The following is a 27,896-nucleotide window of genomic DNA, read 5'->3' as shown; positions in this document are numbered from 1 at the left end:
GCAGAGAAGTCCTAAGGGATTTATTAAGAGAATTTGGAGGAAACTTGGTGAGAAAGTGGTAAGAACTGTGCGTCCTTGAGAGGGAAATGGAACAGGGATGTAGAAGTAAGTTCTTAACTAGAGGAAAGTGAGAAAAGGGCTCTGGAGAGAGGTTACTGACAAGCTGGACTCAAGGGAGTGGAGACTGTTTTCAGCCAAGTGAAGAAGAACCCCCATTTCCATACTGGGGGGTTCAGATGACACTGGGGGCGAGGTGTCCTGGGTAAAAGCAGCTGCTGCCAAGGCTTCCCGACTGCCGGCAATCCTTCCCTGAATACATTCATTCACTGTGTTATTTCACGACAGAGAAACAAAGTAACCAGGTAGGGGAGGGAGGAGCCAGCCCACAGCCTGGGTCAAGTAGCGCGGTGGGAGGAGCTTGCTGAATGGGCGGAGCCGGAAGTGCGGAGGGGGCCGACCCGGAAGTGCGAGGAGGCCGACCCGGAAGTGCGAGGAGGCCGTCTCTAAGTGCTAGAGGCCTGCCGCCCGGGTGAGTGAGGGGGACTTTTACCCAGCCGAGTCCGTTTGCGGGGAGCCCCGCGGCGGGAAGGGTGGCCGTGGCCGCGCTCCCGGTGTCGTGAGGGGAGGAGCTTCCTGTTACCGCCGTGGCGCTGCCTTTCGCCTTCCGAGTAAAGATTTGGGTTTGTTCTTTGGAAAAGAGAGTTTACGTTTCCCGAATTTACCCGGAAACGCGCCGGCGTGGCCATAGCGGCCGCCGTGGTCCTCGGGGAGAACCCGGTGGGGTGTGGACTGGGCAGGGCCCCGAAGGCCGAAGGTGAGTGTGACCGGGGCGGAGCCGGGGGATTCTGCTGAGGAGCGGAGGGGGGGAGGGGGGAAAGGGAGCGGAACAGTGGGGGAGGGGAGCGCCGAGGTGACCAGGCTTGGAGTGGTGGTAGGTTGGTAGGCCCTGAACTGTGGGGGGAGGGGAGCGGGAAGGGGAGCGCCCACCCAGGAGAGGTGTGGACTGGGCAGGGCCCCGAAGGCCGAAGGTGAGTGTGACGGGGGCGGAGCCGGGGGATTCTGCTGAGGAGCGGAGGGGGGGAGGGGGGAAAGGGAGCGGAACAGTGGGGGAGGGGAGCGCCGAGGTGACCAGGCTTGGAGTGGTGGTAGGTTGGTAGGCCCTGAACTGTGGGGGGAGGGGAGCGGGAAGGGGAGCGCCCACCCAGGAGAGGTGTAGACTGGGCAGGTCCCCGAGGGCCGAAGGTGAGTGTGACGGGGGCGGAGCCGGGGGATTCTGCTGAGGAGCGGAGGGGGGGAGGGGGGAAAGGGAGCGGAACAGTGGGGGAGGGGAGCGCCGAGGTGACCAGGCTTGGAGTGGTGGTAGGTTGGTAGGCCCTGAACTGTGGGGGGAGGGGAGGGGGAAGGGGAGCGGGAAGGGGAGCGCCCACCCAGGAGAGGTGTAGACTGGGCAGGTCCCCGAGGGCCGAAGGTGAGTGTGACCTGGCCGAGCCAGGAGGGCAGGGGGCGGGGAGGGGCGGAGAAGCAGTGGGGGAGGGGAGCGCCGAGGTGACCCGACCAGGGGTGGTGCCGGGGAGGGGTCATTGCCCCGGACCGTGGGGGGAGGGCCCACCCAGGAGAGGCCGACTGGAAGCCAAGGCCCCGGGATCAGAGATCTCTGTGTCTTCTGGCAGCCAGCTGGGTCTGAAGGGGCCCCTCCCCCGCCCCCCTTCTGGCTGCCCTCTGACCTCTTGGTGACCCTCCTACTTGTCCAGGCTCCCTACCACACCCCAAAGGTCCTGGGGTGCCACCCCCAGTTTTACCGTTGGGTCACAGTGACCTGACCTGCATCTCCCACCTGTAGGACCACCAGGAGGCAGAGCTCTGGGTGTGGGTCATTGAGTCTCTGCCAGGTCTCATCCCCTCTGGGATCCCAAGCCCCTTCTGCCTCCTGGGTCTCCTCAGGGGTTGGGGGTGGGGCATGAGGTCAAAGGGAAGGAGTTAGAGAGGGTGGCAAGTCCTGATCCTGCTCAGACCAAGTCCCCTTCCAAGCCTGAGCCTCCCTGCTGCCTCCTCCTGAGGTGGAGTCTTTGCCCAGAGGGCAGAGCAGGGTCTTGTAACACTCTGGGAACTCACCATCCACCCTACAAAGAGAAGGCAAAGCTGAAGTCTCTCCCAGTCTCACATTCTTCTCCCCAGGTCAGCTCACAGAGACCAAAGTCTTTTACAAGGAGAGAGCCTAGAACCAGAGAGAATGGCCCCTGGGACCCAGAGACCCTCATCTCAGGTGAGTGCAGTCCATCCACAGACCTGGTCACCATCAGCAAACATGGAATCCAGGAGAACCAAGGAGCCTTGTCCTGGTAGGTTGTAGATGTAGGTTGTCCTTGGCAGTGCTGTCAGCAGAGCAGATATTGTCCTTCTGCTCATAGCCTCCTGCCTCAGGCCACAGGAGCCTTCCCAGGTCTGTCTGAATGCCTCTCACAGCCCATTTCTTAGGTCAAGTCAGTAGCTTTTAGAAAGTGTCTTCTCTGTGCCAAGTCCTATGGTAACCTACTGGGGATGCGAAGGAAGGCTTACAAAAGAGCCATCTCTGCTCTAAAGGAGCTCACAGTCCAGTGTTGAGAAAACATTTCATAAGGTAGGTCCAAAAAAACTCTCTGCAGTATGGATGGGAGGCACCCTGAGAGGGAAGGTTCTAGCAGTGTCAGGGGCCACACAAAGCTTGTTTTCAGATGAAATATTACCTGAGATTCAGAGGGAGCCAGGAGGCCCAGGTGAGGGTGAGTACATTCCCAGTATGAGAGATAGCCCTCGGGAACGCACAGGGTCAGGGAATGGAAGGTGTTGGTCCTGGATCACCCAGGAGCCCAATATCCTTGTGTCAGAGAGAAGAAAAGGACCACATTTTGAGAAGACTGCAAAGGGTTAAGAGGCAGATTCTATAATGTTTGCTATGTGCCAGGAATCACATCAGTATCATTTCATTTAATCATGTAAGAATTGTCAGGGTCAGCTACGGACACCAGAATAAGGCAGCTCAGGTTATACACAGAAAGGAACCTGGGGTTCATTTGTCAACTCAGGAGGGTGATACACTCCAGCAGTAAGTGATGTATGTGTGTTTCACAGAGGACACAGACACTCTCCTCCTGAGCTACAGGACCCATTCTTTGGGTCGGATCCTTGAGGTCTTGTAGAAAGGCTTACAAAGAAGTGTTAGATAAGATCAGGATAGGAGACAGAGAGAGGAAAAGATACATTTTTAGGAAAAAGAGACAGTTATCTAAACTTAAAGTATTGGTTCCTCTAATCAGGGGGACTAGTAGGAGGAGCAGGTCAAGGTAGAGCTTGCCCAGAAAGGTTGGCCATGTGCAAAGCAGAAGAAGCCCCATGGGACTCGATGGACCAAGCCTTTTGTGGGATCTGGCTTCCAAGAGGTCCTCTCTGCCAGTATTGTGAGACCTCAGGATCATCCTCTTCCTTCATACAACACGGAGGGCAGGAAATTCAGGCGCCTGCCTTCCTCTGTGCCCCTAATCCTGGTCTCCATCAGCTACAATGCCATGGCCATGGCAGTCACCCTTCTTCTGCCCTGATCTTCCCTAAACTACCAACTTCCAGTGTGAGGCTCCAGTTCTACCTGAGCCAAAATGGAAAAGACTGGTTCTTCTTGAGAGCCCCTTATCCCAAAATGGAAAAGACTGATTCCTCTTGAGAGTCCCTCATAACTCATCTGTTCATCAACTCTCATTCTCCTTCCTTGCCACTTTGGGACTCAGACCCATCGCCTCCTGAGTAGAAAGACTGCCACAAGAAAACTTTGGTAGCACACTGTCCCAAAGGAGTGGGCCCTATAGTTTGACACCCTGGTTGCAAATATTTATCCTAAACTGAATTATGATGTGGTCTCATTTAATGTCATATTTATTCTCCTTTTAAGTTACTTGTGATGCTTACCCCTTTATAGGTGGATTATACCTTAGAGAAAAATATTCTTAAAGTTTGGCATTAAGGCAATACCTTTAGAAAATATAAAGATAAGAATTAAGAGCATCCTAGGATCAAAATTACTACTGGTATCTGAATGCAATCAGTCTAAACTGTCAAATCAATAAAAGGGTAAAGCAATTTTCTGAATAAGAAAATTCAAAAATGTTTTCAATTGCGTTGATTTTATTTGATTCACAGTGAAATAATTTGTGTTATTTATATAATTATGAATCTCATTTTGTTTCATTGTTGTGATTTTTGTTAATTTGAAAAAATAATACCAGATGGACAGAGGAGTCTCTGAATTTTTCCTGTCTAGGCCAGTACATACCTGGGGACTTTCTTTGGGGCAAGGTCATGAAATCTTACCAGCCTTGGAAAGAAGTTGCCCAACTTCACCTGGACTATCACATGGCATGTACATGTTAGAGACAGTCAGTCACAACAGAGCACAATCTTGATTCAGAATGGGATCCCTTCCTTGAATATAGTTGACATTCTCAGATCTTGGAATGCAGAAAACAAGAGAAGGGCTCCAGTCCCCATGATTTGGGTGACTCAGTCATGGTAATTCAGTAAGCATTAATTATGTGCCAGGCACTCTGCTAAGTGCTTTGGGAGCAAAGCAAGGTGAGCAGCCCCTCCCATCAGGGATCTCACTTTCCAGTGGCTTTAGTCAAATCAACAAGTCAGTGGGATTTTATTAAGCAACTGGTATGATCCAAGCCACTCTAGGGATTCCAGGAATGGAAAAGGAAAACAACTGACAGTTTGCACATAATTACAAACATTCATACATACATATCTATTTTCATAATAGAAGCTAGGAGGTACAGTGGTTAGAGTTCTGCACCTGGATTCAGGAAAAGCTGAGTTCACCTCTTACCTTAGAAACTTCCTAGAGATTTGGTTTCAGTTTTCCCTACTGTAAAATGGTGGCAGTAGGACCTCCATAACAGTTATTGTGAGGATCAAATGAGATAATGTTTTTAAGTGCTTCTGCCTGGCACATAGTAGACACATTGCATAAGGTAAATTTCAGGAAATCAAAGAGAGAGAGTGGACCAAGGAGGGCTTCTTATAGAAGATGGATGGTCAAGAATATTGAATGAAGCATAGGTCAGTTAGGAAGAGGACTGAGAAAAGGCAATCAGATTTGGTAATTAAGTCATCAATGCTAACTTTGGAGAGAGCCCTCTGAGGAAAGGAAATATGAAAGCCAAGTTGTAAAAGGTTATGGAGTGAGGGTGTGATAGCAAGGTGGCCTAGTGGTAAGAGTGCTAGGCTTGGAATTGGGAAGAGTCATCTTCATGAGTTCAGATCTGGCCTCAGACACCTACTAGCTGTGTGATCCTGAGTCACTTAAGTCTGTTTGCCTCAGTTCATCATCTCTAAAATGACCATAAGCAGGACCACTCCTGTACCTTTGCTCAGAAAACCTCAAATGGCAACTAGAAGAATCAGTCACTGCTGAAACACCTGGATAATAAGTAAACAGTGAGTGAGAGAGGAAAATAGAAAGTTCTGCCAGATATTTCAAGGAATTTTGCTGAGAAAAGGAGGTGAGAGAATGATTGTTCAAAAGGTGGTGAGTGTTTTGCAGAGATGGGCATGTTTGAAGTCACTAGGAAAGGGACCAGCTGATAGAGAAAGGGACCTGGGTGTGGGGAATGATTGAGTGTGCTGTTGGGGAGGATAGAATAGGGTGGGGGAATCAAATAACCATAGACCTAATTGGCCTTTGCAAAAACAAAGCTCCCACTTGCTTAGAGAATGGAGGAAAGAAGGCATTGTAAAATTCCATGAAGAGGTTCTGAGAAGGAAAGAATGCAGGCAGGTATTTACTCCACATTTATTAAGTAATTGCTATGTGCCTGGCACTGTGCCCAGTAGGCACCATGGGAAAAGAGGCTAACAGCAGTGTCTGCCCTGAAGGAGTTCACAGGCTAAGGGGGAGACAACAAGCACACAGATAGTACCCAAAAGGTATAAACAAGCCAGTTGAATATCATTCATACAATGAACTCAGTAGATTGAAAGGGAGCTGGGAAAAATAGAAGGTGTGATTTCAGTTGAGACTTGAAGGACCCCAGGAGGCCTAAATGAGGAGGCAGAGAATTCCAGCCATTCTGAAGACCCAGAGAAAATGTCTAGAGCCTAGAAATGGAGTGTCTTCTCCCTGGCATATGAAGGAGGCCAGTGTCATTGGTTCAGAGACGGCAGCAGGAAATAAGATGGAAGCAGACTGCAGAAGCAAGTGATGTCTAGGTCATTATGGGCTTTTAAAGCAAAGTACATGAAAAGATACTGAGATGAAACTGTTTGTATAGTCAGTTGTCAGTAAGCATTTCCTCTATGCCATGCACTGTGTTAGGGCCTGGGGATTCAAATAAGAGTTTACACTTTCAAGGGGAAGACAGTACACCAAAGGAAAAGATTTTGTGCAAAAGATAGCAGAGGTCTACCTTATCTAACTTTTCTAGTTCTCTTAACCTGCTTAACTTTTTCCCTGTTTATTTTATGGTTATATGCATCTACTTCTGAGAGGGGAATGTTGAGGTCCCCCACCAGTATATTTTTGCTCCGTATTGCCTCCTGTAACTCCCTTACCGTTTCCTGAGCATCTGGATGCTATACCACTTGGTGCATATATGTTTAGTAATGATATTCCATCATTGTGTGTGGTGCTTTTTAGCAGGATGGAGTTTCCTTCCTTATTTCTTTTAGTTAGATCTGTTTTTGCTTTTGCTTTCTTTGAGGTCAGGATTGGTACCCTTGGTTTTTTTTTTCCTAGATCTTGGCCGCACAAAAAGAGCTGCTATATGTTTGTACAGTTGGTTCCTTTTCCCATCTGTATGGCCTCTGTGGGTTTCAGCCCTGGAAGCAGTATTGGTGGGTCAAATGATGTGTACATTTTTATAGCCCGTTGGGCGTAGTTCCAAATTGTTCTCCAGAATGGTTGGATCAGCTCTCAGCTCCACCAGCAATGAATTACTCTTCCAACTTTCCTACATTTTCGCCAGCGTTTATCATTTTCCTGTTTTGTGACGTTAGCCAGTCTGATAGGTGTGATGTGATATCTCAGAGATACCATCCCAAAGAGGTCATAAAAATGGGAAAGGACCCATGTGTACAAAAATATTATATCCCTCTGTTTCAGATGTGTTTCTTGTGAACAGCATGGTATAGGATTATGGTTTTTAATTGATTCTGCTATCCTCTTCCATTTTATGGGAAAGGTCATCCCATTTACATTCAGAGTTATGATTACTGTCCAAGTCTTCTCCATTCTATTCTGTGCCCCCTTTATGCTTTTCTTTCTCCTTTCCCCTGCTTGCTGGAGTTTTGCTTTTGCCCACTAGCCACTTCAGTCTGCCCTCCCTTCTATCAGTGCCCCTCCCATTTCTTTCCCTTTTCCCTTACTACTTCTTCCCTCCCTACTTTCCCCAACTCCCTTTTCTTTCCCCTTTCCCCTCCTACTACCTATAGGGCAAGTTAGATTTCTATACCTAACTGAGTATGTTATTACTTCCTTGAGCCAAATCTGATGAGATATGGTTCAAACAATGGCCATCTCCTTTCCCTGTGCTGTGATAGTGTATTTGTGTCTCATCATTTGATATAATTTACCCTTATTTGCCTCCTCCTTTTCTCTTCTTCTGTTACAATCTCTTTTCACCCCTTAATGAGGCTTTTTATCATCACATCAAAGTCAACTTAAACCCACCCCCTGTATGTATATCCCTTCTAAATGTCTTAATAATGATACAGTTCTCAAGATTTATAAGTATCAACTTTCCATGTAGGGAAGTTTACCCTTATTGAATACCATGTTATTTTTTGCCCCCTTTCCTCCTTGCCTTTTTATGCCTCTCTGAAGTCTTTATTTAAATGTCATATTTTCCATTGAGCTCTGGTCTTTTCATCAGGAAGTCTGGAAGTCCTGTATTTCATTGAATGTCCAATTCCTCCTCTGAAAGATTATGCTCAGTTTTGCTGGTAGTTGATCCTTGGTTGTAAGTCAAGCTTTATACAATATCATATTTCAGTCTCTCGAGTCTTTTAATGTAGAACCTGCAAAGTCCTGAAAAATCCTGACTGTGGTTCCATGGTGTTTGAATTGTTTCTTTCTGGCTGCTTGCAGTATTTTCTCCTTGACCTGTTAACTCTGAAATTTGGCTATAACGTTCTTTGGGGTTTTCAACTTGTGCTCTCTTTCCAGAGGTAATTGATGGACTCTTTTACCCTCTTGTTCTAGGACCTCAGGGCAGTTTTCCTTGATGATTTCTTGAAAGATGCTGTGCAGGTTTTTTTTTTTATCATTACTTGTAGGTAGACCAACAATTGTTAAATTACCTCTTGGACCTGTTTTCCAGGTCAGTGTTTTTGCACTGAGGTGTTTTACATTTTCTTCTATTTTTTGATTCTTTTGATTTTGACTGATTCTTGATGTCTCATAGAGTCATTGCCTTCCACTTGCCCAATTCTATTTTTTAATGTATTGTTTTCTCCAGTTAACTTTTCCATTTGACCATTTCCCCATTTTAAGGGGTTGTTTTCCTCAGTGTACTTTGTTTCCATTTTATCAACTGTATTTTAAAAGAATTGTTCATTTTTTTCCTACCTCTCTTACTTGACTTTTGAAGCCCTTCTTGAGCCCTTCCAAGAATGCTTTTTGGGCTTGAGACCAGTTCATACTCTCCTTTGAGGTTTCAAATGTGGGTGTGTTGTCAATGTTGTCCTCTCCTGAATTTGTGTTTTAATCTTCCCTGTCACCAAGATATTTCTCTATGGTTTTTGTTTTTCTTGTTGCCCCATGTTGTTTGTCTTTTTTTTCCTTGACAAGTTGATCTGTGTTTTGGGGGCACTGTCTCAGGCTTCTTATGTTGGGAGTTAGGGGGCTAGTTTCTGGTTTTGCATTCTGGTTCCTCAGGTGCTGGTAGCTGGAGGCTATAGTGATCTGATAGTTTACCTTGTGCTGAGCTAGAGCTGCTGGTGGTGGCTGGTGTTAGTGCTTGCCAGTTCCACCACCCTGGGGCTCAGGATCACACACCCCTCCTCCCCCCCCAGTTCTCTGAGATGAGTCTTGGCATTGGCTTGCTGGGACAACTCTCATCTTGTTCTGGTCCCCTTCGGCCACAGCAAGAGGGACATTTCCCATTAATCCTCCTACTCTCTGGAGCTAAAAAACTGCTGCCCCTCACCTTTCAGATAGCTCCACTATTCCAGGATTTTTCCAGGGGCAATATTCTCTGGGTTTTTAAAGGTCAGTCAGGGAGGGTGAGAGCAACTTACTGCATACTCTGCCCTCTTGGTTCCTAGAAGCTGAAAAAGATGACTTTTAAACATTTAATCTGTGGGCTCATAGCTTCAGGAGTAGCCACTGCTTCTGCTTTGCTGCCACAGCTGATTTACTGACTCCCAAAGCCTACTTCTAGTTTGCGGAGACTGGGTCTATATTGGCATAACCAGCACTGGACTGCACTTCTGTCTTAACCAGTTCCTCCCACCCCTCCTGACCATCTAAGTAACCTCTGGCATCTGTAGGCTGAGAAGTCTGGAAGTTGCTACTGCTCCCAGTGATTCAGTGACCTGAGAACTGCTCCAGCTTTGCTGGGCCAGGGTCTGTGCTGGTGTGGCCTGTGCTAGACTGCTCTCCTCAGTCTAGCCCAGTGGAATGGACCCTTCCTGTTAATCTTCCAGGTTGACTTGGGCTGGAGATCTGCCTTACTCACTCTCTTTGTGTAGAATCTGTTCAGTCACTTTTTAGAAGTATTTGAAGGGTTTTGGGGAGAGATCAGGCAGATCCCTGGTTTCACTCAGATACTTGGCTCAGCCCTCCTCCACATGTTTTTGTACTTCACCTCAGGGAGTACTTACCTTTCCATTGGGCTAAGCACTGTGTAGTAAGACATTTTCTCCATCATGATTCTCATTTCAAATACGAAATGCTTTTCTTAATATTCACTTGGGCTCTCAATGACTGGTTTCAAGCATTGGCTCTGAAACTCATAAAGGTTCTATGAGTTGTAGACAGAGGCCTTCTGTGGGCCACAGTTTGACTTCTAAGTTGATGAGGGTTGGACTAGATTAATTGTGCAGTCTCTCCTCTTAATTGTGTCACTTTTGATGGTTTAGGAGTTGGTGACATTCAACGATGTGATTGTGGACTTTACTGAGGAGGAGTGGTGTCTCTTGGACCATTCTCAGAAAGAGCTGCACAAGGAAGTCATGCTGGAGAATATCCAGAATTTGCTGTCCCTGGGTAAGGACCATTTCCCTTCTTTTCTTTGTGATAATGTAAGGCACAAATAGCAGAGAATAGGTCAATACTCTATTGCATCTCATCCTCCAAAACTGCATTGAATGCACAGTCCTATGTGTACAACAATTCTCCATCAACTTTGTACTTGGCTTTCAGCATTTTCACCTTAAATAGCCTATCATTAGTCAAGTGGCTAGAGATAAAGATCTGGGTTCATTCTCAGAGGAAGGAAGGTTAAAAAAAAAATCATTCCTACTTCATAGAGAAATTTCAAATGGTCACAATCCCCAAAAGAGTTTTTGGAAGAATTTAAAGAAGGATTTCAAAAATCAGATGAGAGGCTGAGGGGAAAATTAAAGGGGAAAAATAAGAGGAGTCTAGGAAATGAAGAAAATTATGGAAATAAAGTCAGCTTATTAGAAAAACAGTTACAAAAACTTAAGAAAGAAAAAAACTTCTTAAAAACTAGAATTGAGCATGATGAACCTAATCATACAAGATACCCAGAAATACTAAAACCTAAAAGAATGAAAAAGTAGAAGGGAATGTGAACCATCTCATTAGAAAAACAAATAATATGGAGAATAGATCAAGGAGACACAATATAAGAAATGTACTGTTTGAATGCTATAATTTAAAAGAGTCTAGATAAAATATTTCAAGACATTCTTAAGGAAAATTTCCCTGATATTCTAGAACAAGAGGTAAAGTAGAAATAGGAAAAAACTCATCATTCACCACCTGAAAGAGATACTAAAATTCAAACTTATAGGAACATTATAGCCAAGTTTCAAAGCTCCCAAATGAAGGAGCAGCTACCACAAGCAACAAGAAAAGCACAAGGTAAATACTGTGAAGCTATAATCAAAATAATACAAGACCTACCAGCTTCTCCAGTAAAAGACATTGGGTCATTATATTCCATAGAGCTGGAGATTTGCGGTTGTGAACAAAAAATTACTCAGGGAAGCTGAGTGTAATCCTGAATGAAAAAAAGGGATATTTAATGAAGTGAAAAGCATTCAGATATTTATGAGTAAAGGAGCAGAACTCAATGGAAAATGGGACATGAAAGATGCCAGAGAAATCTAAAAGTTAAAGACCGGTTATAAGGGACTAAATAAGGTCAAACTTGTTTACTTTTTGTGTGAAAAATGTTATCAGTATCCTTAAGAATGCCATCGTTACTTGAATAGTTTGAAAGAAAAGCTTAAGCTGAGTTGAGTATGATGGGTTCATTCTCCAAAATAAAATTGGGTAGGTAGAGGTAATACACTAACAAGTCCTGAAAGGAAGTAGTGAGACAGAAGAAGCAGATGGGAGTGGAGCTGTGGTAGTGCTGGAGCCTTATTCTCATGGGATTAAGAAGAAAAAATAGAATATCTTAATCATCTTGTTTTAGATAAACTGAACTGGCCACAAATGTGCTTATTAAAAATAAAGCAACAGGATCAGAGATTTGCAAAGAATTTCTACCACACATGCAAAGGTCAGCTAAATCCAGTATTAAATAAGTGATTTGGAAAAATAGGCAAAGAAGGAGGGACTACCAAACTCCTTTTATGAAACATATGATATTGATATTCAAGTCAGGAAAAATAAAAAATGAACATTATAGACTAAATTTATTAATGTCTATGAATGCCAAAATACTAAGTAAAATGCTCACTAGGAGATTACAAGAATATATTGCAAAGATTATACATTGTGATCATTTGGGATTTATACCAGGAATTCCAGGATTGTTCAACAAAAGGAAAATTATCCACATGATCTGTTATATTAATAACAAAAATCATATGAGTATGTCAATAGCTGAAGAATAAGCTTTTGATAAAATAGATTGCTCGTTTCTATTAGAAACACTTGAAAGTAGAGTGAAATTGAATGTTTCCTTACATTGATAAAAAGCACTTACCTAAAGCTGTCAGCAAGTTACTTCTAGGGGGCAGAGCCAAGATGGTGGAGTAGAAGCAGAGACCTGCTTGAGTTCTCCCTTCAAATACTTCAAAATACCTGTAGAAATGACTGAAAAATTTCTAGATTAGTAGAAGCCACAAAATGACAGGATGAAACAGATTTCCAGGCCAAGACAATCTGGAAGGCTGACAGGAAGGGTCTGTTGCACTGGCCTTGGAGCAGGGCACAGCCTGTAGTAGTAGGCCTCAGGGGGAATTCTCTCATGAGCAATTTCCCCTTGATTTTCATCAAAACCAGTTTAGATTTTTACTTGTGTTCTAGTCCAGATGAGTTAATGTGGTACTGTACAGTAAATCTCTGCTGGCCACTCCTTTCCTGCTGCAATGTTCAAAATCATGTTTTGGTTCAGCCTTCTCTCCCATGTTAGCAGCAAACTGTTCTCGTGTGGATAGTCACTCTTAGCCGTTGCCATTCAGTCTTCTAGTAGTGACCTTGCCTTGGGGCTGCTGCATTTGTTGAATGTGAGTGTTTATGCTCTGATGGGTCCAGCACTTTGTGATGCACATCTCCTTTGTCAACTTGCACATCCTGTCTCTGTCTTCTCCATACAGTGACATAGTCTATGTAATACCAGTGTTTGCTCCAAGACTACATCCATGAAGTTCTCTTACATTTAGGTTGGTGATGAGAAGGTCATGAGCTGCAAAAGTCTTCAGTTACCATTGCTGTTACATTTATTTATGTGTCTATATTTTTCTCTCTATATGTTTGATGTTTTCTTTTCTTCAGATGTAGATACTAGGTTGGAAGTAAATGAAATAACTAGAAAGCTGGGAATTTTTTTGGAAGAGCATGACCTGCAAAAAGTCAAGAATGGTGGTCCCTGGGAATTCAATTTGAGAGAAATTCATGACTTTATTCTCAAAGTAGACAAAAATCCAAAGAGTTACTGTGAATTTGATGAAACTGAAAAGAGATTCAGACAATCTTCCATCCTAAATCACTGTAAGAAAATGACCTCAGGAAATCATTGTGTTCCTGACAGTAATAGCAAATGCCTCACTGAAGAGTTAAAGCTTTTTCAGTCCCATGGGAAGTTCCCTGAATTGCAAATGTATCCTGGTACTCAGTTTGAAATGGCCATGAGCTGGAGTTCAGTCCTCATTAGACATCAGACAAGTGATACTGGAGAAATCCTTTCTGTAAGTAATAAAGGTGGGAAGGCCTTTACTCATCTGCAAATTCCCATTAAAAATGAGCTTGATGCGTGTTATGAATGGGAAGCACACCAAGGAATCCACACTGTAGAGAGAACTTACAGATGCCATCAGTGTGGAAAGACTTTCCCAGAGAGCTCCACTCTTGCCAGACATCAGAGAATCCACACTGGAGAGAAGCCTTATGAATGTAATCAATGTGGAAAGGCTTTCCGCCAGAGGTTCACTCTTACTGCCCATCAGATACTCCATACTGGAGTGAAACCTTATAGATGTAATCAATGTGGAAAGGCTTTCACAGCGAAGAAGAGTCTTGCTGCCCATCAGAAAATCCACAGTGGAGAGAAGCCTTATGAATGTAATCAATGTGGAAAGACTTTCACACATAATTGTTTTCTTGCTGCACATCAGAGAACCCACACTGGAGAGAAACCTTATAGATGTAATCAGTGTGCAAAGGTTTTCACACACAACTCCAGTCTTGCTAGACATCAGACAGTCCACACTGGAGAGAGGCCTTATGAATGTAATCAATGTGGAAAGGCTTTCCGCCAAAGGTTCACTCTTGCTGCTCATCAGAAAATCCACACTGGAGAGAAACCTTATAGATGTAATCAATGTGGAAAGGTTTTCACATACAGCTCCAGTCTTACTGCCCATCAAAAAATCCACACTGGAGAGAAACCATATAGATGTAATCAGTGTGGAAAGGATTTCATCCAGAAGTTCATTCTTGCTGCCCATCAGAAAATCCACACTGGAGAGAAACCTCATAGATGTAATCAGTGTGGAAAGACTTTCACACTGAAGCGCTATCTTGCTATACATCAAAAAATCCATACTGGAGAGAAACCTTTTAAATGTAATCAGTGTGGAAAGTCTTTCCGCCAGAGGATCAATCTTGCTCTCCATCAAAAAATCCACACTGGAGAGAAACCTTATAAATGTAATCAATGTGGAAAGGCTTACCGCAAGAGGTTCGATCTTGCTGCCCATCAGAGAACCCACACTGGAGAGAAACCTTATAGATGTAATCAATGTGGAAAGGTTTTCACACACAGCTCCACTCTTATTGCACATCAGAGAATCCACACTGGAGAGAAGTGTTATGAATGTGATCAATGTGGAAAGACTTTCGCACACAAGGGCCATCTTGTTCCACATCAAAAAATCCATACTGGAGAGAAACCTTATACATGTAATCAATGTGGAAAGTCTTTCACAGACAGCTCTAACCTTGCCAGACATGAAAAAATCCACACTGGAGAGAAACCTTATAAATGTAATCAGTGTGAAAAGGCTTTCCGCCAGAGGTTCGATCTTGCTGCCCATCAGATAATCCACACTGGAGAGAAACCTTATGGATGTAATCAATGTGGAAAGGCTTTCGCAGTGAGGAAGAGTCTTGTTGCCCATCAGAAAATCCACACTGGAGAGAAACCATATAGATGTAATCAGTGTGGAAAGACTTTCACACATAAATGCCTTCTTGCCACACATCAGAGAACCCACACTGGAGAGAAACCTTATAGTTGTAATCAGTGTGGAAAGGTTTTCACACAGAGCTCCAGTCTTACTGCACATCAGACAATCCACACTGGAGAGAAGCCTTATGAATGTGGTCAATGTGGAAAGACTTTTGCACAGAAGAGCCGTCTTGCTACACATCAAAAAATCCATACTGGAGAGAAACCTTATAGATGTAATCAATGTGGAAAGGCTTTCACAGAGAACTCTGGTCTTGCCAGACATCAAAAAATCCACACTGGAGAGAAAGCTTATAGATGTAATCAGTGTGGAAAGACTTTCATACAGAAGGGCCATCTTGCTAGACATCAAAAAATCCACACTGGAGAGAAACCTTATAGGTGTAATCAGTGTGGAAAGGCTTTCATAGAGAATTCCGGTCTTGCTACACATCAGAAAATCCACACTAAAGAGAAGCCTTATAGATGTAATCAGTGTGGAATGGCTTTCACAGCGAGGCAGAATCTTTCTGCCCATCAGAGAACCCACACTGCAGAGAAGTTATATAGATGTAATCAATGTGAAAAGGTTTTCACACACAACTCCAGGCTTATTGCGCATCAGAGAATCCACACTGGAGAGAAGCCTTATGAATGTAATCAATGTGGAAAGTCTTTCACACAGAGGTCCACTCTTACTGCGCATCACAGAATCCATACTGGAGAGAAGCCTTATAGGTGTAATCAATGTCAAAGGACATTTACACATAGCTCTGGTCTTGCCAGACATCAGAGAATCCACACTGAAGAGAAACCTTATAGATGTAATCAGTGTGGAAAGACCCACACAGAAGAGTCATCTTCCTGCACATCAGAGAATCCACACTTTAGAGAAACTTTATAGATGTAATCAGTGCGAAAGGGCTTTCACAGATAGTTTCTCTCTTAGTAGCCATCAGGGAGAGAAACCTTTTGAATGTAATCAGTGTGAAAAAACTTTCACAAAGAGGCATCTTGCTCAACATCACAGAATCCACATTGCAAAGAAACCTTATAGATGTAATCAGTACGGAAAGACTTTCCCACGTAGCTCCTATCTCAGTAGACATCAGAGAATCCACACTGGAGAGAAACCTTTTGAATGTAATCTGTGTGGAAGGACTTTCACGCAGAAGTCCATTCTTGCTAGACATCACAGAATCTTTACTGGAGAGAATCCTTTTAGATGTAATCAATATGGAAAAGCTTTTCCACAGCGTTATAATCTTGCTGCACATCAGAGAATCCACACTGGAGAGAAACCTTACTCATGTAATCAGTGTGGAAAGACTTTCAGAAGGAGCTCCCAGCTTACTACCCATCAGAGAATCCACAGTGTAGAGAAACTTTTTGAATGTAATCAATGTGGAAAAACTTTCACACAGAGCTCCAGTTTTGCTAAACATCAGAGCATTCACACTGAGGAGAAACCCTAGGAACTTAATCTCATCATATATTATGACAGAATATAGTTATTGTGTTCATGTGACAATAATCCTCAACAGCATTAGTTCAAATTCAGGCAATATTCATTAACCTTTCCATACTTTCAATATAGTTGTTGGAGACAAAATTCACCACATGTACATATGTTCCCAATTATATCCAAATAAGTAATTGATAGGTTTTCCAACTGCCCCCTTAGTCTAGTCTGTAGATAGTCTAGAGGAAGGGGGAGTACATCTGGCCACTGCAGGTGGGCTTCATAGTAAAGCTTGCCAATAACAATTAAAAAGCTTTAATCTACTAAGTGAGTAAAAGGGTGCAACAACCACCAACAGGAAATGTTGGGGAGGCAAGCTGGTGGAATGTTGGATAAGGTGGACAATCAGCACAAATAGTACATTCTAGAATCTTAATGGGAAACAGTTAGCACTGGCTTACACCTGGTGAATAGTTGGTTCACAAATGTAGCTATATTGTATGCTAAATATTACCAGATATAATTCATGATTTTCCAGATGAGCACAAATGAAACTCACTTATTTAAAGTTTAACCCATAAATTTCCTTACTTTGGCATGGAGAGGTCCTAGTGCCTTAAACTGCAGCCTTACGGAATCTCTAAACACTGTCAACAGGGCTAGGGACATCTTTGAACACGTTAAGTAAGGTCAAATGAATCTCATATGAACCCCTTCGGGAGATTTTGTTATGTTTCTCTCCCAACAGTTAGTCATCAATCATTATAATTAGTTTCTTAACTAAAACAGAATATTCCTCATTATTTTCAAAATATTTTGTCGCATTTGATAATTGATTCATTTAAGATTGAACAGCATTGAGATCAAAAGTAACCCACCTTACCAGCTTTTTTTTTAAGTTATAAGACAAGAGAAAAACAGTTCAATAGAACACATTTTCAAAAGGTGTTACAGGGAAAATCAGTCATCCTGTCTCCCTTGACATTTTAGTAATCACATCTAATGGCATCAGAACCCCCATATTTAGTAAGGAGTAAGTACAGTCAGTTAAAGATGTGGCAATAATTTATTACTACAGTATTTACCACATGCCTGGTTTTTCTCCCTAGTTCTTAAAAATTAAACAGTTTCATCCAGCTGTGATGTTTTCTACCCAAGTTGCACTTGCCACCTCCTGTCTCTCCAGGGTTTAAACTTGCCACTTCAGAATTCACCCTGGAAGATGATATTACTGCCCTCATTTTGACAATTGCTCCAGATTGTGCAAAGCTGGCTTTGCAGGAAACAAGTGTCCCTTGCGTTCCCTTCCCTTCCATTGTTGTGGGTACCCCATACATCAGGGTGTGACGGTGAATATGGGTCAGGAAGACGGCTCTATCTGAGATGAAGCCCAGAGCAAGAGAGAGATTCTGACCCTGAAGCAGCCCATTGAACATGGAATTGTCATGTCACTCTGTAATACTTTCTCTGGATGTGTTCAGCATTTCCTATCCTGAGTCTTTTGGAATTGCCTTGGATTGTTGCATTGCTGAGAACAGCGAAGTGTAATAAAAGTCCATCGTTGCACATTGTTGCTTTTGCCATGTACCATGTTCTCCTGTTCAGTTCATTCAGCATCAGTTCATGCAAGCTTTTCCAGGTTTTTCTGAAGTCTGGCTGCTCACAATTTCATAGACATTAATGCTATTCCAATACATTTTTATACCATAACCATATACCATTCAGCCTTTCCTCACTTGTAATGGTAAAGGAATTTGAAGATCTACCATGCCCCTTAATAGACCTTTGAGCTTTGGTCCAGCCTAGTGTCTGAGTTAACATGGAGCCCATGGTGAGAGGAGTTTGATTAATGGGTGGAACAGGAAGGGTGGAAGTGAGAGAGAGCAAGCAGAGCATCTAGAGTGAGTGAGAGGGAGTGATTTTGCCTAAGGGAACTTGTTTGTGAGGATGCGTGATGGAGGGAAGGCTTAGAGATGGTGTTGTGACCTGCATTGATAATGTGTACAAATTACTTTGTTAATATGATGGATTTGGCCTTCTGGTGTTTCAATAACTGTCTTGGTTTCAAGAGAGTCTTTATATTTCCCTAATTTTCCCTGAAAATCCGCATGCATGTCCATAGCTGCACCAATTGATAGGTATCCCCTCAAAAGTAAAGGCACTCCTCACCCTTCTGGATTTAGTCTTGCAATGGAGAGTGGTGGGCAGGGAGGGCCCAGTGGTTGGAAACGTTCCTGGGCTGGGGAGTGGGGCTTAAGGCATAGATTGACACTCATCAACCAGGTACTTGGCAGAGTGTGTATTGATCTTGTTTCTTGATAGTTGAAGTGGTGGAGAGGGTAAGTTTTGGTATGAAAATGAAGGCAAAAGAAGGAATAGACATACACACAGACATACACACATGATATTGTTCATGTTTGCCAGGAATCCTGAAACGTCACATTACACAGCAAGGCTGTCTGGAAAGACTTCAAGCACATCCTTGAAAGTTGGCAAGGTTTATGATTATGCCAACAGAAGGTAGCCTGATTCCTAGTGAACCAGTCCTTTAATGGAGATTAGAGATTGATACTTGTAAGGAAAAAAGAACAATGAAATAATCTGGATGTGATTAAGGGTGATTGTGTTTGTCCTTCATTTTTGAAGAGGACCATGGCATCAGGAAAATGATGACATCACTTGCAGTTGACTTGGATTTGAGAGAGGGAGGGCTGTGCAAGGTCACCAGCCTCACTTTCTCCTCCAGAGCCATCTGAGTCCAGTGGCCTGATATTCATCAGGATGATTGGAGATGGCCCAGGGTGCAATGAGACACCCTGACCCTTTTAGGCTAAGGTCTTTTCAGGTTCTCACTTTGAGTGAGGTAATGCCCTTTCAGTGAATAGGCCTTTTTAAGAAGTGAGGCAAGGGATTGCCCCTTTAATTAGAAAGAAAAAAAATCAAACTGAGAGGGGAAGACCCTCAGGGTTACTGTTCCAAAGAAATACAGTTACCATTGACATTCACTTTAAGCTAGGAGGGTCCAATTTTGATGGTCAGAAGCTGCCCAGCTAACGTGAATCTACTAACTAGGTTTCTCTCTCCCTTCCTTCCTTCCTTCCTCCCTCCCTCCCTCCCTCCATCCCCTACTTAACTCTAAAACTCAGAAATTAGACCCCAATGGATCCCTGCTGAAGTTCCACTTGATGGCTGTATATTAAGGGTGGTAAATAGCCTAGAGTGGCCCAGGTGCAACAGGGGTCTGGGATGGGTCAGAGAACCACAGTGAAAAACCAACTGATTATTTAGGTGGACTGGGCCTAGTGAGATACCTTGGGACTGGGTTGCTGAAATGCTTGGGGAAATTCAGGGTACAGGTCCCATCACCCCTTCATTTGCCCCTTAAACAACTTGAACCCAGAATCTCTTGAGTCTTGCCTTCTGAAACTGCTTCCTGTTGGAAGAGCTGTCCCTGCTTTGAGGGGGTCACAGGGAAGAGGCTGACTGGAACCAAGTACAGGCTTCACCCAGGAGAAGGGGGGCATTACCTAGTACCCACTGTTGCTACCAACTGTATGTGAATGTCCTGTAGTCTGAAAGACACAAATCTCACAAGCAAGTCTGACAAGTTATTTAATATGTAGGGCCCAAATATAGGGAGAATTAAAAATGTTGTCAAAATAGGGGAAAGCAAAAACAAAGTAAGAACTCTGTTAGTCATTTCTCTTTGACATACAGGATTGTCTGATCTTGTTCCTTCCTCAGGCTTCCACTGTGATTCCAGTTCCTTTAGAATGTCAGATGCTATTGGGAAGCAGTGAGTTTTGTAGATATTAGTTTTCCACCCTTGTCCAGAGACTGACTCCAATTATAGCAAAAGATTTGGGAGGATACAAGAAAATTTCACTAACATTCTCTTCCCTAAGTCAAGTTGAAGATGTTTCTGGTTTAATTTCTGTAATTAATAGCAATAACGTATTACTTAATTGTTTAGGATGTAGAAAGGTATGTAGTTTTAGGCTGAATAGCTCAGAGCTCCAGCCCTCTTCAGAAAAGTTCAGAAGGACATTGCTGATCATGAGATTGCATAGGAAGCTGCTCAGGCTTGGGTGGAGACAGATTCTTCTGCCTGAGTAACCCAAGGTTGGGAGTGGTCTGGTATGGTTATGGGGTGATCTGATAGAAGAGGTATTTCCTGTGTTCCCAGGTGGGGTGATATCAGCCACTATTGAAAAGGTATTGTATCAGGATTAAGTGACCAAAGTCATGCACTCAAGACCTTCATTTTAATATAGCCCACCTCCCAGTGTGTTGACCAATCAGAGTTTATTGGCAGCCTTGGGAACATCTACACTTTGAAGGGTATATAACTTTACCCCCAAATCAAACCAGTTCTGGGCTGCTTCCCTTAGAGGGAGCCCAATTCTGGACTGTAAGTCCCATGCAATGCATGTTATGCCAGCTTGAAAGAAATAAAAATGTAGCCCCAACCTAATCCAGTTTGTCTTTCTTAGATTAAACTCTGTAGATTTTGGAGGTTGACAAACTATAAATGAAAGTAGACCCTCAAAAAGAAAGGGGGTATTCAAAACATTCCTAGTGAGAAAACACACTGGGAGAATTTATTTACTTCTCAGACGACTGAGGCAACAGAAGTACAGCACACAAGAGTAACCAACCAAGTACAACATAATAGAAGAGTAGTAATCAAGACAATTGTTTCTTAATGTACATGTGGACACTAAGGTGAAAATAAAAATGAAAAAGAAGTGGAAGTGGGAGAAACAGAATTGAGAGATCATGAACTAATCCCTGCATCATCTTCCAGATGAATGGGTATTTTTCTGGAACTAAATTACAGAATGTGAAGAGGCATAAACAAGAGGGAAAGAAACTCATAGAAGAGGATATGTGGTGTACCTTAATCAAGTCAAAGGCTAACAAGGAAATGGAATTTAATGTGGCAGTCTGCTAGAAACAAGAGGAACTAGAGGAGAATAAAAAGGGAAAGATAGAAAATGGGAGAAAGAAAAAAGGTAAAACTTCCCTCAGTGTTTGAATGGGGTGCCACTGATTAAGGGAGAATAAGACATCTTTTTTTCTTTCAAATAGCATTATAGTTTTCCCAAATACATATAAAGACAATTTTTTTTGCCACAAAACAGGACTTCATTTGTTTTGTTGATTGTTCTTTTTTTAAATAGTATTTTAATTTTTTTCCATTTCCAGGTAGTTTTCAACTTTTTGTATTCACTTTTTATAAGATTTTGAGTTCCAAATTTTTTCTTCTTCCCTCCCTTTCATTCCCCCTGTCCAAAATAGAAAACAATCTGATACAGATTGTACATGTGCAATCATGTAAACATATTTCTACATTAGTCATGTTGTGAAAGAAGAGAAAAGCCATAAAAAACAAAATGCAAGTAGTATGCTTTGAAATGCATTCATACTCCTTTGTTTTTTCTCTGGATGTGGTTAGTATTTTCCATTAAGATTAGTCTTTTAGAATTGTCTTAGATCATTGTATTGCTGAGAAGAGCCCAATCAATCATAGTTGATCTTGCACACTATTGCTGTTCATGGGATCATGAAATATCAGACCTCTACTGGGAGGCAGAAAGGCTTTAGAGAGAGAAAGGGATATCCCAGGATGGGAGGATTTGCCTTACTCCCTACAAAGAGAACAGGATAAAAGCACAGGGTGTTGTGAAAGCTTGGAATCAAGGCAATAGAAGGAAGAATCTAGAGATTTGGGAAGGTATTTGCAAGGAAAGCAATAGAACTGGGAAAAGAACTGGCAGGGATACGTAGGAGAGGCTGGGCCTTGCTAATGCGTACGTGTAAAAGCAGAGACAAGTTGCTGGAAGAGAAAGCTCAGGTGAGAAGAAAGTTGGCTGGTTTGCATGAGAAGATTTTTATACTGCAATGTTCAAATTCTCCTTTAGAAGAGCAAGCTCAAGTAGTAGACGAAAAAGCTGTTAGTTTAGCTCACAAAAAGAAGCAAAAAAGTAACAAGAGACTTGATTGGGTCCCAAACATCTGCTGGCAGGATGAGTGGGACACTTTTCAGGCAGAAGCATGCCCAATACTAAGGTGAAAACAGGAGAATCAGCCTTCCCACCCCAACGGTGTTTGGGGAGGTAATTGAAGAGTTTACTCAGCAAGAGGTAACATTTTTAGTTGGTTCCCCCAGAAGATGGGAAAAGTCATTGGAATCCTGGATGGTGAGAATCAGTGAAAAAGATAACTTTCCTTGAGAGAAGAGTAAATAGCCAGCAGATTTGAAGTCAGATCAAATTGACAAGAAAAAAATTGTTTACTGCTCAATTGAGAGCAAGGGTAGATTTTGGAAGAATAGATGCCATTCCAACTAATTAGCTATAGAAAATGTACTGAGAAAAGCAGCTTGATATTAGACTGAGCAGGGAAATAAGGACTGCCCCTACAGATCCTCCTTAATCATTGTATCTAAGTTCATCACACCTGCAGGGAGAATACAAAGTTGGTTAGGCCCTAGCTCAGTTTAAAGACAGCATACCTCTAGCCAGAATGATGACCCCAAAACTGCAAATTAGAAAACAGTAAACAGCAGTGAATAAGGCAATAACAGTGGATCCATGGACTCCAGAAGCATGGCTGACTCTGTAGCTACCCTTCTTCAGATTATTGTCTCCTTGTTTCTTTTTGGCTTTTTGTCTGTTCACCTTGTTTGTCAGATTTGTTTTCTACAGGCTGAATATTCTCCACCTGTAGATGCCTGATCTCTTAAGCCAGATGTCACCCCCTTTCCATGACTGTGATATGTCACCCCTGGACCTGTCACCTCCAGCCCCAGTGCAGCAGGCAACCAGCTCAGTGCAACTGGTAACCAGGTTGATTAGGCTGACCTAGGTGAGCCCAGTGCAGTGGGCCAACCATTAGCCCCTGAACCCCAGTGCAAGAAATGAGCTGCCAGCCCCAGAGGCCCTAGCACAGAAAACTAGTGACTAGGCCCCTAGCCCCTAGTGCAAGAAGCTTGAGACAGTTCCCCCTGTACCCCAGTAACAGAGCTCAACTTTAAGAGTGAGTAAATAGTCTGGGAAAATGAGCAAAAATAAAAAAATCTGTGACGATAGAAAGCTACTATGGTGACAGAGATGATCAAACTCAGAAAAGGACAACAATGTCAGAATAATTGCATGTGAAAACCCTCAAAGAGAAATATGAATTGGTTTCAAGCCCAAAAAGTCTTTGTGGAAGAGTTCAAAAGCAATTTTAAAAATCAAATAAGAGAGATAAAATAAAAAATGAGAGTGATGCAAGAGTATCATAAAAACGAGACAACAGCTTGGAAAAAGAGAAGACAAGTCCTTCAAAAGTAGAATTGGCTAAATAGAAGAGGGGGTACAAAAATCCATTGAAGAAGAAAACTTCTTAAAAAAAGTGGGATTACATTGTTGATGGAGCTGTGAGCTGATCCAACCATTCTCAAGAGCAATTTGGAAGCAAGCCCAAAAAGCTATGAAATGTGCATACCTTTTGGCCTAGCAATACCACTTCTAGGACTGCATCCCAAAGAGAGCATAAAAATGGGAAAAGGACTCACATGTACAAAAATATTTATAGCAGTTGTTTTTGTAGTGGCCAAAAACTGGAAGTAGAGGGGTTGCCCATCAATTGGGAAATGGCTGAACAAGTTGTGGTATATGAATGTAATGGAATACTATTGTGCTATAAGAAATGACAGACAGGTGGACTTCAGAAAAACCTGGAAAGGCTTATATGAACTGGTGATGCATGAAGTGAGAAGAGCCAAGAGAACATTATACACAGTAACACCCACAGTGTGTGAGGACTGATTTTGATAGACTTAAACCTTCACAACAATGCAAGGACCTAAGACATTTCCAAAAGACTCATGATAGAAAATGCCATCCACATCCGGAAAGAACTATGGAGTTGAAAAGCAGAATGAAGTAGACTATTTTCTCTTTTGTTTTTCTCATGGTTTGTCCCATTCATTTTAATTCTTCTATGCAATATGACTAATGTAAAAATGGGTTTAAAAGGATTGTGTGTGTAGAACCCATATAAAATTGCATACTCTCTTTGGGGGGAGGGAATGGGAGAAAATTTGGAACTTATGGAAGTGGTTGTTGAAAACTGAAATAAATTAATAAATTTAGGGGGAAAACCTCACCAAGCTCTGGATGCCAGCTGAGGAACTAACCCCTGGAATGGGACCTTTTGGGGCAAGGACAGCTCCACATTCAATTTCAACAGGATGTAGCTATGGAAAAAGAGACCTTTGCCCCTTACCCCACAGGATTTTGGACTCTATTCATTTGAGAGTGAGGGGGATGATGGGGTACTTGCGCTCAAGCCCCACCTTAAGATATTGTTTTATGTACTTATTTTGTGTAATCCTTATTATATTGTTGTAAAGTTCTGTTGACACCAGTTGCCTAAGATACTGTTTTGTACGTTTATTTTCTGTTATCCCTGTTACTGTTCTCTTGATACCAGTTGCCCACTGACCTATGTAATAAATACAAAAGATCTTGGAGCGAAATGGAAGGGTAATCCAAATGGGAAGATCTTTCCTATTCATTAATAGGCCCATGTTACCTGCTTAAATCACATGGAAGCCTAAGTCATAGGTGGTGGAAGGAGCTTACTGAATCAGTGGAACAGTCAGGGTGGTGTAGAACTGGAAGGAAGTCGGTGAGAGATGTTAGAGTGGAGGGAGGAGAGGACACAGGCAGGGAGACAGCTAGGCTCATGAGTGTTTATTTGTGGGAAGGTCCCTGTCAGGAGGGGGTGGGGTGGTGGTTTGGGAATGCTCATGTCCCCTGCAGTGACAATGTGTATTGAATTCTTGTTACCATGAAGGATTTGGTATCTGATTAAATGTTTTGGTTCTGTCATCCATGTGAAGAGTCTGTTGTATTTTGCTATTCAGAACTATGCCAGCATATTCATAGCCACCATAGGCACAGTGAATGTCACACTGGTATAACAGGGACATACCTGCTACCTAATTCCATTGGAAAAAGCATTGTATAGTAAGACATTTTCCCCAGGTTTTCTTTATTCCATCATGATTCTCACTTCAAATAGAAAGCATTTTGCTTTTCTCAATATTCCATTGGGTTCTTAAAGAGTGGTTTCAACTGTTGACTGACACTCATAAAGGTTATTTGAGTTTTAGGCAAATTCTTTCTCTGGGCTTCACTTTCCTCCTCTCAGTGGATGATGGTTGGACTACATGAATTCTGGAGTCTCCAATCCAAATCATGTGACTTTTGATGGTTTAGGATTTGGTGACATTTCAGGATGTGATTGTAGACTTCACTGAGGAAAAGTGCTGTCTCTTAGACCATTCTCAGAAAGAGCTGTGCAGGGAGGTCATGCTGGAAAATGTCCAGAATCTAAGTCTTATGGATGTAATCAGTGTGGAAGGGTTTTCACACACAGCTACAATCTTGCTAAACATCAGAAACTCCACAGTCGAGAGAAGCTTTGTGAATGTTAACAACGTAGAAAGGCTTTCAGATTCACCTCCAGTCTTGCTTTACATCAGAGAATTCACACTGGGGAGAAACCCTAGGAACTTCATTCATCATATGTTAAGGCAGGATATAGTTATTTTGTTCATGTGACAGTAATCCTTAACAATGTTGGTTCAGATTCATACAGTACTCATTAACCTTGTCATACATGCAGTATAGTTGTTGGAGGCAAAAGTCACCACAGGCACATGTGTTCTAAATTATATCTTAATAATAAGTATTTTATAGGTTTTTAAATTCCCCACTTGCTCTGGTCTATAGGTAGGCTAGAGGAAGGGAGAGTACATTTTGGTGGACTTCAGAGGACATCTTGCCAGTAGGTGTTAACAATATTTAATCCACAGAGTCAGTAGAAGGGAGCAACTACTACAGAAAATGTTAGGGCAAGCTGGTCAAATGTTGGATAAAGAGGACAATCAGCACAGATAGTAAATTCTGGAATCTTACATGAAGACAGTGAGCATTCTTTGACACCCAGTGGATATCTGGTTCAAAAACCTCACTTTACTATATGTTAATTATTAAAAGACTTAATTTCATGATATCCTAAATGATCACAGATGAAATTTATTACTTAAAGTTTAATACTTCAGTTTCTTTACTTTGACTGGGAGAGGTCCTAGTACCTTAACCTGCAGCCTTACAGAGTCTCTGAACACTGTGAGTAGGGCTGGGGAGGTGTTTCCACAGGTTAAGGAAGAATTCCAAAGGAACCTAACAGACTAACATCTCTTAAGAGGATTTTGCCATTCTCCTGTTAGAAACACTCTTGACACTAAAAAGGTATCAAGGAAAATTTATTGCAGCAGAGTTCAGAGGAATTGAATACTTTGGCCAAAGCGAACCCTAGCCTTTGTGGAGGAGGGAGCACTGAATAGAGAATACTCCAAGACAGATGCTCTCACCAGGAGACAGATTGGTCCATTCTCCATTAGGTCACCATCTTGTCTATGTGCCCATTATGTAACCACCAATGGTGTGATTTCCCCCCTCCTAAACATGCTTTAACATAGGACTCATGATCAGAAAATGGAGGGATAATTTTATGTGGGGTGTGTCTGCTTATGTGTATGAGGTTCATTAAGCAAGCACAGTGAAGAAAAGCCTTCTTAAGGTTATTCTAGGTCATTTCTCCTGACTGTGTCAGGCCAGCTTCAGGCCTGAACCTTGTTATTAAAAATTTTGTGACTTTGCAGTCTGCTGGCTTTCTTATTATCTAACTTATTCTCAGTGACTTCATCAACTACTAACCTCTGTGTAAACTTAACTTTTTCCTGTCTCTCACATTCCCAGTAGTCATTTTTGAAATATTTTGTTAGATTCCATAAAAGATAGTTGAAGTCTAACAGCATCAAGATCAAAAGTAACCCTCTTTACCAGCTTTTTTTTAAAGTTATAAGACAAGAGAAAAACAGTTCCATCCATTTTCGAAAGATATTACAAGGAAAATCAGTCATCTTGTCTCCCTTGACATTTTAGTACATTTTATTATAGAGTAGGTACAGTAGTAATAGTTCGTTTCTGCAGTATTTGCCACATGCCTGGCTTTTTTCCTAGTGAATTTCTTTGAGCTATGAGGTCTTCCACCCAGTTTTCACTTGCCTCCCCCGGCTTCTGGGTGCCATACCACCTCCTGTCTCTCCAGGGTTTAAACTTGCCACTTCAAAATTCACCCTGGAAGGTGATATTGTTACCCTCATTGTTGCCGATTGCTCCAGAATGTACCAAGGTGGCAGTGCCACTTTGCAGGACGCAGTGCCCCTCTGGTTGTCTTCCCTTTCATTGTTATGCATGCCAAACATCAGTGTGTGATGGTGAGTATGGTATGGACCAGAAAGCCAGTTCTATGGGGTCTGAGGCCCAGAGCAAGAGAGATTCTGACCCTGAAGTAGCCTGTTGAACATGAAATTGTCGCTCCATTGTTCTTTCTCTCTATATGGACAGTATCTCACATCATGAGTCTTTTGGACTTGTCTTGGATTGCATTGAATGGACCACATTGCTAAGTAATAAACTTGGTCATTGCACAATGTTGCTGTTACTATGTACCATATTCTCCCATTCAGC

The 27,896-nt window shown here is 42.6% G+C and overlaps 1 protein-coding gene across 1 annotated transcript; it reads left to right on the top strand.

Annotated features, from left to right (window-relative positions):
• The first annotated feature begins 993 nt into the window (after positions 1–993).
• On the top strand, positions 994–25,188 carry LOC140508338 (uncharacterized). The gene is given in 5 exon segments (XM_072616176.1): positions 994–1,028; positions 2,176–2,263; positions 10,108–10,234; positions 12,944–15,680; positions 15,682–25,188. Coding segments are annotated over 4 exon segments (3,528 nt in total). The 5' UTR covers positions 994–1,028; positions 2,176–2,230; the 3' UTR covers positions 16,313–25,188.
• The last annotated feature ends 2,708 nt before the right edge of the window (positions 25,189–27,896 follow it).

The sequence above is a fragment of the Notamacropus eugenii genome, chromosome 5 (assembly GCF_028372415.1).
Source record: "Notamacropus eugenii isolate mMacEug1 chromosome 5, mMacEug1.pri_v2, whole genome shotgun sequence".
NCBI classification, from domain to species: domain Eukaryota; kingdom Metazoa; phylum Chordata; class Mammalia; order Diprotodontia; family Macropodidae; genus Notamacropus; species Notamacropus eugenii.
This window is presented reverse-complemented; position numbering and strand designations above follow the sequence as displayed.